General features: G+C 34.4%; 1 protein-coding gene across 1 annotated transcript in view; it reads right to left on the reverse strand.

Moving 5' to 3' along the window:
- Positions 1-11007: 11007 nt before the first annotated feature.
- LOC144710255 (NADPH-dependent aldo-keto reductase, chloroplastic-like) overlaps positions 11008-12474 on the reverse strand; it is a 3582-nt gene continuing 2115 nt past the window's right edge. Inside the window, exons 3-4 of the mRNA XM_078583974.1 lie at positions 12164-12415; positions 11008-11541 (exon numbers count right to left, since the gene is read on the reverse strand). Of these exons, the coding sequence (XP_078440100.1) occupies positions 11284-11541; positions 12164-12415 (510 nt within the window). The 3' untranslated portion in view covers positions 11008-11283. The remainder of the gene's footprint in view (positions 11542-12163; positions 12416-12474) is intronic.

A 12474-nucleotide genomic window follows, 5' to 3' on the forward strand; every position in this document is an offset into this window, starting at 1 on the left:
ATAATGGTCTATTAATTGGCACCAAAGTGAATATTAGATATCAGGATATATATTGAAGGGATGGTGGCAAATGTTGAGATCGAATATCAAGTATTAAATATATCCATATAAAAATGTTAATTTTAGAAAAATAAACAAGAAACATATACATTCTAGAAATACCCTTACATAAGGGCGTAGTCCCAACGTTAGAGATAATATGTAAATGTCACTATAATATCTCATTTTATAGCTGATAAAAAATATGTAGCCAACAAGCTAATCACACATGCTATACATCATTCACTGTTCATTAATAAAATGTGTTAATTATATTTCATGTGTGATGCTTGTCATGAAGTCCATGGTTGCATGATCTGACACAATGACTTATGATGAGATCATAATATAAAGATCACATGAATTATGATGAGATCATATACAAATCACAAGTCTTTAAGAATGTTATATGAGTATTCCTATTCAACGAATACTTGAGAAGGACATCAAAATATCCATGTAGGGTAGCACTATCTAGTCCCCTCATATGATGAGTTTGATTGATCTTGTAGTCACTAGATTGGAGACACTAAGAATAGATAATGGGTGGTCTTTGGAAAAAATAATTCACTGAATTGTTCCGTATTAATCTGAATGGTATTATGCCAATTTATCAATCATGTTGATTCATGCCATGGTAAAAGGACATGAGACATCAGAGACAACCTGTAAATGGACAACTACAATTTGATTATGATACAAGTTACTATTCATGAAGTACACATCCTCTTAGCTTAGGTGCATCAAAAAGTTCACAAAATGATTGAGTGGTCAATATGGGATCATCAACCTTGGTAGAAGAGAAGACATCTGAAGGAAGATGATGCAATAAAGTTCTTAACCAAGGTAATAGAATATCAGAGAAGATGTTTCTTATGATTTTTGAATGTATCAATACTAAACGAATAGCCAATTAGGGTTTGACAGATCTTGAGCCATTTTTGAAGCCTCAATCAAATTAGTTACCATATGTACACGATTAAAAATTATAGATAGGGTAAAAACACCATTTTTGGAGCTTTGTATCTTCTAGAACATGAAGTGACATTGATCGGGTAAAATATACTTAATTTATATTTAACTCAATATATAATTAATTTGAAAGACCAATAAATATTATCAAGCTACTAGACTCATTAACTAGATTGATACATGGGCCTATAGATCACACACAATTGTCTTTTTGATGTTGGAAGACATACTTAAAGTTAAGGAGTTTTATGAAAAGAATCATTAGATATAAAAAGGGAAGGTCCTATATGAAATTCACCTACACCAGAATTTATGGCGCCCACCCTTCTTCTGGCTTCTCTCTTCTACTCCTCTCTACTACTGATGTGATTAAAATGGAGTAATGATGATTTCGTATTGATATAGATTCTTGTGAATACGGAGGAGGAGATTCAAAATGCGAAAGATCTCATGGATATCTAGAGTCAGGACACATGAACAAGTCATTCTGTCTTGCTCATGGAATCGAAAAATCACGTGTCCAATACATTCACATATGATTCGATCATTAGGTTTGGCATTTGACTCTAGAATCAAGGCCCTATTATCCAATCGTAATTCTTTGAAAATTATAGGTGGAGAACAATAATTATGAGAAAAAATACTTATGCTAGCTTAATTTTCACTTTACTTTATATCTTCCATTCTGGCACATTCCAATGGTGTTAGTCAAAATTGAAGGTTCATCAGCTTTCTACTTTGTGTGTGTATAAATGTATTTATCTCCTTTCTTCCCCCTTTTATGTGGATTTAGCTCACTTTAGGTGGCCTTTTGTTGCCCATGCATCAAGAACTTATAGAAATTGAAACTGAAAAGAAAGTTAGGGCGTACAAGTCAATGAACCATACTCATGAATACTAGGCTTTGAATGTATGTCATAAATATTATCACAAAATTTAAATAGTCACTGATAGGGTGGAACAAGAAGAACACTTTTTAGGAGAAAATTAAAAAATAATGAGGTCAAAACTTCATACTAGATTGATTATAATTTATAGGTAAATGAAGAATGACTTAAATTTAAAAGAGGACTTAGGATCACTAGAATAGGATATTAAAATTGACTATAAGATGACACCCAGCCCTAAGGTTATTGCATTCTCACAAAGTCAAAAGTAAAAATTGACCACCTCATTTTATCCACACCGTAACATACTCAACCATGAACTAAAACCGCCTGTTTTCATGAAGAAAATATCAAAATTTTATATTGAATCGGTGAAATCCAGTGTATATAGATACCTATTTTATGAGGAAACATGTGAGGTTTGGTTTATCAATTACTATACATAAAATGAAATTGATAAAAATCTGAATTTTTAAACGAATAAAAAAATTGGATGAGAAAGTGGCCAGTCCATAAGGAGGTAGTTATAAAAAATCTGAATTTAATTATGATTAAAATATTTTAAGATTTTAGAAAGAATGACATAAGTGATTGTTTTTGTATTTTTAAAATATTAAAGGATTTTTCAAGAATTTTTTTTGTGTTCAGAAAGATCAGAATCCTCCCAAGAAAGAATAGTCTCTTCTTGAATATTGAGTATCTTAATTTTACGTGATTCACACGATTCAACAAATACTTGATATTTCATGATAACAGGTGTAATACCTAGGAACCCCCAAAAGTCAAAGCAGAGTTGTAAATCATGTGACCTGAACCAAATCTGACCGGTTATTTTGTAGGGCACATAAAATATGTAGTTTATTTATTTTAAATTATTTTAATTTAATTAAACTTTTATACTTAAAAACTTCACAACTAATGGTTGGTCAAGTTTTGTGCAGCATTTTGCATAGAGCAGCCAAGGGCACGTGGAGTTAGGCCCAATTGTCCATTTGCAAAGAGGGAGGATTTCAAAACTTTGCCAAAACTTGGCCACGTACATGCATAGACAGCTGAACAAAATGGAATGACACTGGATTTGAAGAAGAATTGAATGGAATCTGTTCAAAATTTTCAAACAAGAAAAATTTATTCCAAAACTGGAAGGGGAAATGAATGAATTCGTTTATGAAATTTTAGGGACAAATATGCGATATAGGAATTAGAGTTATGGAATAATAAAATTGGGAAAAATTTAGTTATAACTTGGGAAAAATTCATTTATGAAATTCTAGATCTAGAAAGATAAAATAGATAAATTGATCTAGAGAGAATCGTGATAAAATTGGGGAAAATGATTTGTAAGGAACGTCAGATATAGATATTGATCAGAAACATACTACATTAATACTTATGCATTTTAATCATGTTAATGAATGAAATATAGTTATCTTTATCGTCAAATTGGTTCAAGGGCATTGACATGCAGCACATGCCTTAGCATTTCAGAGACAATCAAGAAATAAATCAAATGATTAATAAAAAATTACAATTTCTCTTGAATATCCAAGGAATTTTTATTCCAGAAATTTGTTGTGTACAACCTGGCCAAATAGATTTTGGGATTGGTTCAAAATTACTTTTTCTGAACCTATATTCTAAACTGATCCAATTGTATGGATGGATAGAGGGTAAAAAAAATGCTCTTCAAATTGCAGCCCTATCAGACAGCTGGCTTTTCAGATAACGAACTTTTAATTTATTGAAATCTCAAATGTTGAATCATTTTATCTCTCCTCAAGGTAGCAGCCAGCTGGATCATGTTCTGCAAGATAATCAGTCATTGCCCATTTCCTTGATTTCTCTACTGATGAACAAATTACAGCCTCTTTTCTCGATTTAATAAGTATAAAAAATAAAGAGATTACTTGATCATTAAATTTATGATAACAGCTTATGCATCGGGATATGCTATTTAAGATTCTTCATTTTCTCCTTCCACTGCAATCTGCCATTTGTATAGGAATTTGTGGGGTGTCTACTGACATCTGTTGCTCTAAAAATCCCTTCTTCATGTTGGATCACACGATACTGCCTTTTAGTCCCTTTTCAGTCACATTTGTTGTGCAAACCAACCTGAATTCATTGATTCAACCCCATGTTTGTGTTCTCCTTTTTCTCCCTGTCCCTATGTGCTGCCATTAGAAGATGAGGCTCATAATTGGCCCTTATGCTTCACAACATTATAATGCTTTACAAATCTGAGTCATAATGGGCCGTTCCCCAATGATTGGAAACATGATCATTCGTGCAATATAAATAAACAAAAGTGACCATGGTACATGTAAATGTAATTTTGTTCTTTTGCGCCTTTGGAATTTCGTGTAATTAATACATGCATAGAATCGATAACCGTGTGCAATAAATGCACACGACGACTCGATACTCTGCGTGTATTTATTAGAAGTGGTAAGCTCACATTTGTTTTTTAATTCAAAATGAAGCTGCTGTGGCGACGTGACGCTTTCCCAGCCGTTAAAAGGTATAATCTCTCTCTCTTTCTCTCTTTAACACCAATGATTTCATTTTTTCCATGCACAAAGACATGGCAGCACGTGATCAGAGGGTGGAGAATACAAAGAAAAAGCCTCGGCTAATAAAAAAATGTCATTTTGTATCCACGTGAAGGACAGATAGAAAATCCGCGATATCTTGAGACCTAACCGTTCGATCGCGCTTAAATTATGGTGGTAGGTTTGTATTTTCACCCTCTACGATCCATACTGTTGGATCTTGAAATAGAAGTTGGGAAGAAGGGGTAATTCACTTTGGAAGCTATCCCCCAAGAAATTATCCAGGAAGGATACAAGTGCTGCTTTTGAAGTCGACAGATATTGGTTTATTATTCAAAGTTGTAAGTTTCTTCTTCACTATTTGAACTTCTTCTTGAACGATTCTAAAACGTCAAGGCATGGGCGAAATGTACATGCCATTGGAGATGCTTTTTATGGTGATTAGCATTGTAATTTGATTTTGATTCAAGATCTTACTCTTAAATCTTACTACATTGATTTTCATTTCATATTGCATCTTAGGTCTCTAGATTAGGGTCAAATTTCATCTTTAATTCATTTTCCCCTAAATTCTTCTATTTTCTCTCTCTAGGTTAATTCGTCCAATTTCTCTATCTAGATATAGAAATTGATTGTTTAAAAATTCAATTCAATATATAAAAAACCTAAATACAAAATTTTATTGAAAAATTCGTCCATCTTCAAGCCCAATTTCAAAATCCCTTTCTTGCTCATAAATTCCTTATTTTAATTCATAAAAAATTGTGTTGATAAATCAGATTGATTTATATCTTGATAATCCGAATTAATCTGATTCAAGAATCAAAATTATCCTATCTAGAGTTTCTTGACTGAAAATATTAAGATCACAATTAAGCTTTTGGTTAATTCTGATTAATGACGAAACAACATTGAACACAATTAAGGCCCATTAAATGTAAAATTAATTCATTCTTGAATAAATTCAATTGAAATAGGATATACGTTCTTTCAAAGTGTCTCCCTGTGGTTCGACCCCTTGCTTGCTCTATACATAGTATTTAGTGATTAGGGGATATTACAAATTTTATTGCATAAGTCTAAAACCCAAACTACAACATATTTTACGCACCAATTTTAGGTTTGTCAGAGAGCTATAAATCAAAACTAAATTCTATAAAAATATTAATGTATTTAATAAATATAAAAAATACTTTCTGACATCTAACAATAATTTATAAAGGAACCTGAAGTTAGAATAGTATATAAAATAACAAAAAATATAAAAACAACAATATATCACTTAAATAATTATAAAATTTTCTGTCATTGAATAAATTAAAATTTTAATGAATTTGAATATGGAGCATTGTAGAAGTACACCAGATGCTATATTAATCAACATAAACCATAATAACATGCACATATGGTAATTTAGATGCATATATTTATCTGATATGCATAGTTTATCCAAGGTAATTTACATGTTACTTAGGGATAAAACCATCCATTTTTTCGTATGAATTATGTGAGTGTCTCCATTATCTCTCCTATTTCTCTATCCTGGCCTCCACTTGGTTTATCCACTCAAATGGTGATGGATAAACCCATCCTTATAATTTAAGATAGGAAAATTTCAATGTGCTTCTCTAATATCATTTTTCATGAATATCCTATGAAAAAGAATGTTTAGGGCCTGTGTTTAAGGCGAAGTGAACGCTATAGTATGGTAATCATAATTCACTTATCATTTCACATATTATTGGATTTTATTAATTAATAAACATTATCATTTTTATTAATGAATTCAACTTAGTGATATATGTTCAATTGGCTTCTAGGCCATATTCTTCCATGAAATATAATAATTTACATGTATATTTATTTTTGATATTTGAGAGATATAATTTAAAAATGAAAGAAGCTTTGCTTGAATTGATATATTTTATAAGAATTGAGAGATGAAAGTGTTGAGGTTTTTGTGTTTTAATGGACACTAATTACATTAATATCATGAATTTATAATTAAGAAACTAATTTATAATTAGAGCTTAAAAATGTTTTAAGATTATGTTTTTAAACTGTTTTAAAACTATAAAATAAACTAAAATAATCTTAAAGTATTTGGGAGAATGAAAAATATTTTTTAAACTTTCTGAAAATACTTTTAAAAGTATTAAAATAATATTTTAATACTTTAAAATATTGTAAAAGGTCATTTCATATTTAAGGTATGTTAAAATTATTTTCAGAAGCCTTAGAAATGTTTTTAAATATTGAAAACTACTTTAAAATATTAAAAATATTTTTCTGAATTTTTTTAAAATTAAAAGCCTTTTAAATGGTGCAAATTTGATTTTTAAATTTTTGGTATTTTAGTCCCTTTAAAGGGGGCCCAATAAGGCCTTAATGGGCGGACCCGAAACCGGATCCGCTAAAGAGAGAAAAAGAATATTTTTTTGGCACTCTCTATCCTCGAACCTGCGACCTCCCCTTATGCAACGTGGCATCTCACCACTGGGCCACGTTCTCTTTGAATACAATATAAAAAATATTGTATTTGACACGTGGCGCGCCACAATTTTTCAAATGAAAAATTCCGGCGCACGAAAGATTCAAACCCGGGATCTCAAAGTACGCGACGTGGCACTCTACCGTTGTGCCACGTCGTCTGTTTAAAAAAAAAAATTAATTTTATCTATTTTACACGTGGGTTTTATTTAGAGAAAGAATTTCTTTTGATATAAATAATTAATTAAGTTAAACTTAATTAAAGAAGGAATTTAAAGGGTCAAAGGGCGGGTCCGACAGTTGACCTTCCGAAAAGGTTTTTATTAAATGCCAAAATTTGAATTTTTCCGACTTTTGACATTCCCTCATTAATTTCATTAATGGGTAATTAACGTCATTAATGAAACCTTCCAAAAATCTTTGAAAATTCATAAAAAATTAAATACAGCTCCGTTTGAGCTCGAATTTTTTAAAAAATTCTCAGAAAATTACAACCTACCCCTCTGGCCCTATAAATACCCCTTCAGAGCAAGGGTTGATGCATCCCTTTTGAAAACCATCTCTCTTGTGCTACTCTTGAAGAAGAAAGTGCTCCTTCTTATGAAGTTTCTCCCCTGCAATCAGCATGGTTGTGCTTCTCCATTGATAAGGGAAGTTTTTCATTTTCATTATTCATCCATTTAGTGAATAGAGTGATAGTTTCCTTTACATTCTTGTTATAAGTGGTGACTTTGTGTGATTTCTTGAAAGAGTGTGAAGGATTGATCTTGAATCCTTGAAAGAAGTTTTAGTGGGATTGAATTTGTGATCTGAGTAGACATTTTGGAAAGCAAAAGGCTGACATATTGATCTTGATATCATATCTTGAATTTTAGTGTTGATTATCTGTCATACATCATTGAGAGCGGTGATTGACCTTTGATCAATCACGGGGAGCGGCATAACTTCTGTTTCACTAATATGAGCAGGTGACAAAGATCGAGAAGGCAAGGAGGTGACGTTGGTGGCACCAAGGACGTGACGGTGACGAGGGAAGTGGACGTACGAGGAAGAGTTCGTGACGGTCTACCCGAAGGCGGTTCGGGGTTGAAGCTCGTACACCAAAGAACACGACATGCCATCGGAAGACTCCTCTGCAGAAGCAACTCTGTAAGTTGGGTTAGGGTACCTTACAAGGGAGGATCCTTAGTAAGGTTATCCTGAGTCCTAATTTGGACTCGAAGGGGGGCCTTGGATTGACTCGATCACTAAGCGGATCGAGGAACCAAGTAAATCTAAGTGTTTGAGAGAAAGAAGGTGAGAGTCAAATCAAGGAATCTTAAAAGCTAATTAGGCAAACAAAAAGTAGATAAGCTAATTCACCCCCCCTCTTAGCTTCCAACAGAAAGGATTTGTGGGATAATGAGACTAAAGTTTTTTAGATACAAGGACTTTGATTAGTGAGAAAGTTTGAATATTGGGTTAAATTTGAGAAATTGGGTGGAAGATTGAGCTGAGTTAAATTGATTTGAGTGGATACTGAGAGTGAAATATATGATTGAGCTGAGTTAAATTGATTTGCGTAGATATTGTGAGTGAAATATATAAGTGAGCTGAGTTAAATATATTTGAGTAGATCTTGAGAGTGAAATATATAATTGAGTTGAGTTAAATAGATTTGAGTAGATCTTGAGAGTGAAATATATAATTGAGTTGAGTTAAATAGATTTGACTAGATATTGAGAGTGAAATGTTTAGACTGGGAATTTAAAAATGGTGATGAATATAGAGTGAGATTGGATCGTAGTAATTGGGACTCGATCCAAATATATTTAATTGATATGTTCTTGTTATTGGAGACACTTATATTATGGAAATTCTGTATGTATGCAAACTGATAGAATCTAAGGGTATGCTTCACTCTGGGCCAGCTATCATTTTTTTCTAATATCTAGACCACTGATCAGATTTTCAAACCATAGTCATATGGTGATCATCAATAACTCCGTCAATCTTATGGTTATCTTTATCCTTACTATCATTTCCAACCATATTGTAGCTATTAGATCCCATTGAGAATAAATACAAACAGCTGAAAATCAATATGTTTTTTAACGACTAATCTCCGCCATCATGGCCAGTCTTGCTACCTGGCGCTGACAGTGATTTTATTAGTTTAAGGACATAATTTTTACACTATGTAAATCTAAGTATTCCCCGATTGAATGTACAATGTTCCATTTAAAGACATGGTTGAAATCCAATACTTTACAAGACATTGATTGACTAGAGTTGTTACCTCATATACGCCTCTCATTTTTGTAATGGTTCACTCATCAGCGGTCTAAATCGATCCTTTTTTACATAAAACTGGTTCAAAATAAAATTAAAAAATATAGTTTTCCCTGCATATAGGTTACATAATATATGATATCATATGTATATCATAATTTTTTCAAATACTTTAAGAATATTGTTAAGTCTCCCTGTCCCAAATAATGTATCACACATCTAGATTATGGTTTGTTCCATCATTATCTCATCTTATTAGGATTGACACTCTCAAATTAAATCAAGATGCCTTCACCAAGAAAGGCATATTAAAATAAGTATAAATATGCATCTAACGAAGATAAGGTATCCACGAAGAGCAAGGGATGAGAGTAAACAAAACCCACAAACTAATTTGAGAGAAAAACCTTCTTGAATTCAATGATAAATGATCACAAATGAGGTCTATAACAGAATGAACAAAGAGAAGGCGAGAGTAAAGTCTCAAAAGGGACAATGAATGAAAAGAACCACACAAGGAGCCACGTCTTCAGCAAGGTTTTTCTTGAAGGTGCTATGTTGCCCCTCCTCTTATATCTCAAATCTTCAACTATCAAAAGCACCTCAAGGTCGAGGTGAGCTCCTCCTTTCATTTCACTGCATGGAAACTTCTAAATATCCCCTTCTCTAGAAGATGCAAACATCTTTCTAGAAACTCTACAAGGATTAATAAGCTTCTAGAAAAGTCTAGAAGATTCTATAGAAGTCTAGAATATCTGGAAGGTTCTCGAAGACGACCCCACCCTCTTGAGCCAACACAAAAACGAGGGAGAATGCCTCATGCTCAAAGAGATACAATGAGTACGTTGGCCACAAGCCAAGGGAAAATATCTTCTCTTAGTGCCTCGTATAACTGACATGCTTGGCCTTGACAACGACATGAGATAGAGAGCAGGCTGTTTCGGCCCTTGGGGACAGCAACATGTCTTACGTCTTACGTCTGTCCTAGGCTGTCATGTCTCTTGAAGACTCGTTCACTTTCCTGGACTTCAGCAATCTGTCACAAAACCAGAAGGATCTCTCAGCCCGATCTAATCATCCGGACAAGGTCGTCGCAGGGAACGAGTCTCTGTAATAACTGGAAAGACGTTCTTCTTCCGATTGTTGTTAAAGGGTGCGAGACAATGTCTTCTTCATTCCTGTCCATTATGTAGAATTTTTCTACTTCTACTGCTCGATTATAAACATGCAGAAACAAGAATTTGGCAGCGTCATTGTACCTCTTGCGCAATGCCTATGTCACTGCATCATACGTTTTCGGCTTGGATAAGGTTGGTAATACGTCTTATATCGCACATATGGCCATATATGGACATACATAGTGGACACCCAACCATGTGAGGCCTTGCCATCAGTGTCACATTATGCATATGGGGCCGCTAGGGTCTCAATCAGTGTGCTTCATCCAGTAAAGGTTCTCATGCTACCCTTCCATAGAATAAACCTGTCTATATTTTAACTTCTCAACTTTTCTTCAGGCTAGCGATTATTTTCCCCCATATTCTACTAGAATTCTCTCCAAAGTAACTGCGATCTCTACATGGTTTCGGAAAAAAAAAATTTATGCCCTTTTGATGTTCGCGAAGGGAGAACGTCCTCTCCACTTGTTTTTATAGTCTTGTTTTACTTGAAATTATCGGAGGTTCTATCATTCTTCTTGAATAACAACGTTTGAAGTGTTTGGTGAGTCTAGTGAAGACATTCATACATCATCCTTCTTTCTATCTCCCTCCCATTCGTCAAAAAATACCAGTCTGTATTTCTTCCAAATCATAGGCTTTATCTATTCTTCTTGAATTACAACCGTTGGAAGTGTTTTGTGAGTCTACTGAGGACATTGTCCTTTTCAATTCCTCCTAAGTACTTTTCTCTCTGCTTCCATTATTTCTCCATCTTCTCTCCACCAAATCGTCTTTCTACCATCGCTTTTTTTTTTATCATATCAAACCACAGAATACCCACAGGATAAGCAACAACGCATCGCGCAGGACTTTTACAGCATCTCTTCAATTATCGAGTTGGGCATTACACGATCACGTATCGGCCTCCGCGTCGTCGTCGATCTCGCTTACAGCTTGGAGATGGCCGCTGGCTGAGCTTGTGGGCGTGTCTGGCACTGTAGTTGAGCCACTGCCGAAGAGGCAGACTTGCGGTTCGATCTTCTTCATCAGTGCCAGCTCCCGATCGGTGAGAGACCAATCAAATATGTCGAAGTTCTTCCGGATCCTCTCCGGCGTCACGCTGCATGGAAGAACACTCGTCCCTCTCTGCAGCCCCCACCTAAGAATCACCTACAGATGATGTATAGTTTATTATTATACGCTGAACAGGAATAATGTGAAATATTTTCTTGTTCAAGATAATGTTGATTTTATGATGGTAATTGTTATTATTATGAAAGAGAGTAATTTTCTCTGAAGAACGAATTACGAAAAAGAAATAATTTTCCAAGGGGACGATATTATTTCAAGTGAGGGGACTATCAATGCTGTAATGTAAACATATTAACCATCATCAAAAAATGTAGACATTTCACTAATTGTGCAGCTTGATTAACGTGTAAAGGCTAAGAATATCCTGATTGAAATGATGGGATACCTTAGGATAGACTAACAACATTAAGTTTCTCCGTCGCCAATAAATAGGGATGCATTTGGCTTAATTTCTCTCAAGAGATTAAACAAGTTCACCACTTGTAGACTCAAATGCTAACCGTCAAGACTAATAAATCATCAATGGACTCAGGTGTTTTCTCCATCTTTTCTAACCTTATCGATTTCATCCTTAAGAATCCGATACGATATGATTCTCAAGTATTCTTCGACGTAAAAGATGTAAGTTATATCACGTTGAGAATAGGTTTAAGAAGATTATCACGATTACGAAAAAGAAAATGAAAGATTGATTTGTAACCTGTTCCGGCGTTTTTTTGCGGGCTTCTGCAATCTCTGCGACGACGGAGAGCTTGAGCATGGGGCCGTGAACGGATCTCGAGCGAGACAGGGTTATACGAGGGGTGCCAGGCTCATCCTCCTGCCGTCCGTCGTTCTGGGTAGAACTTCCATCGATGGGCACACCGAGCGGAGTGAGCGCCGAAACGTGGATGCCTTTGTTCTGGCAGAACTTGACGAGCTCGTCTTGCCTCCAAAATGGGTGCAGCTCTGCCTGCTCCCCCAAGCAAAAGGGCTTCAGGACAATGCCAGCACGAAATACAGGCATCGAGA

Source organism: Wolffia australiana, chromosome 12, assembly GCF_029677425.1.
Source record: "Wolffia australiana isolate 7733 chromosome 12, ASM2967742v1".
Taxonomy (NCBI): Eukaryota; Viridiplantae; Streptophyta; class Magnoliopsida; order Alismatales; family Araceae; genus Wolffia; species Wolffia australiana.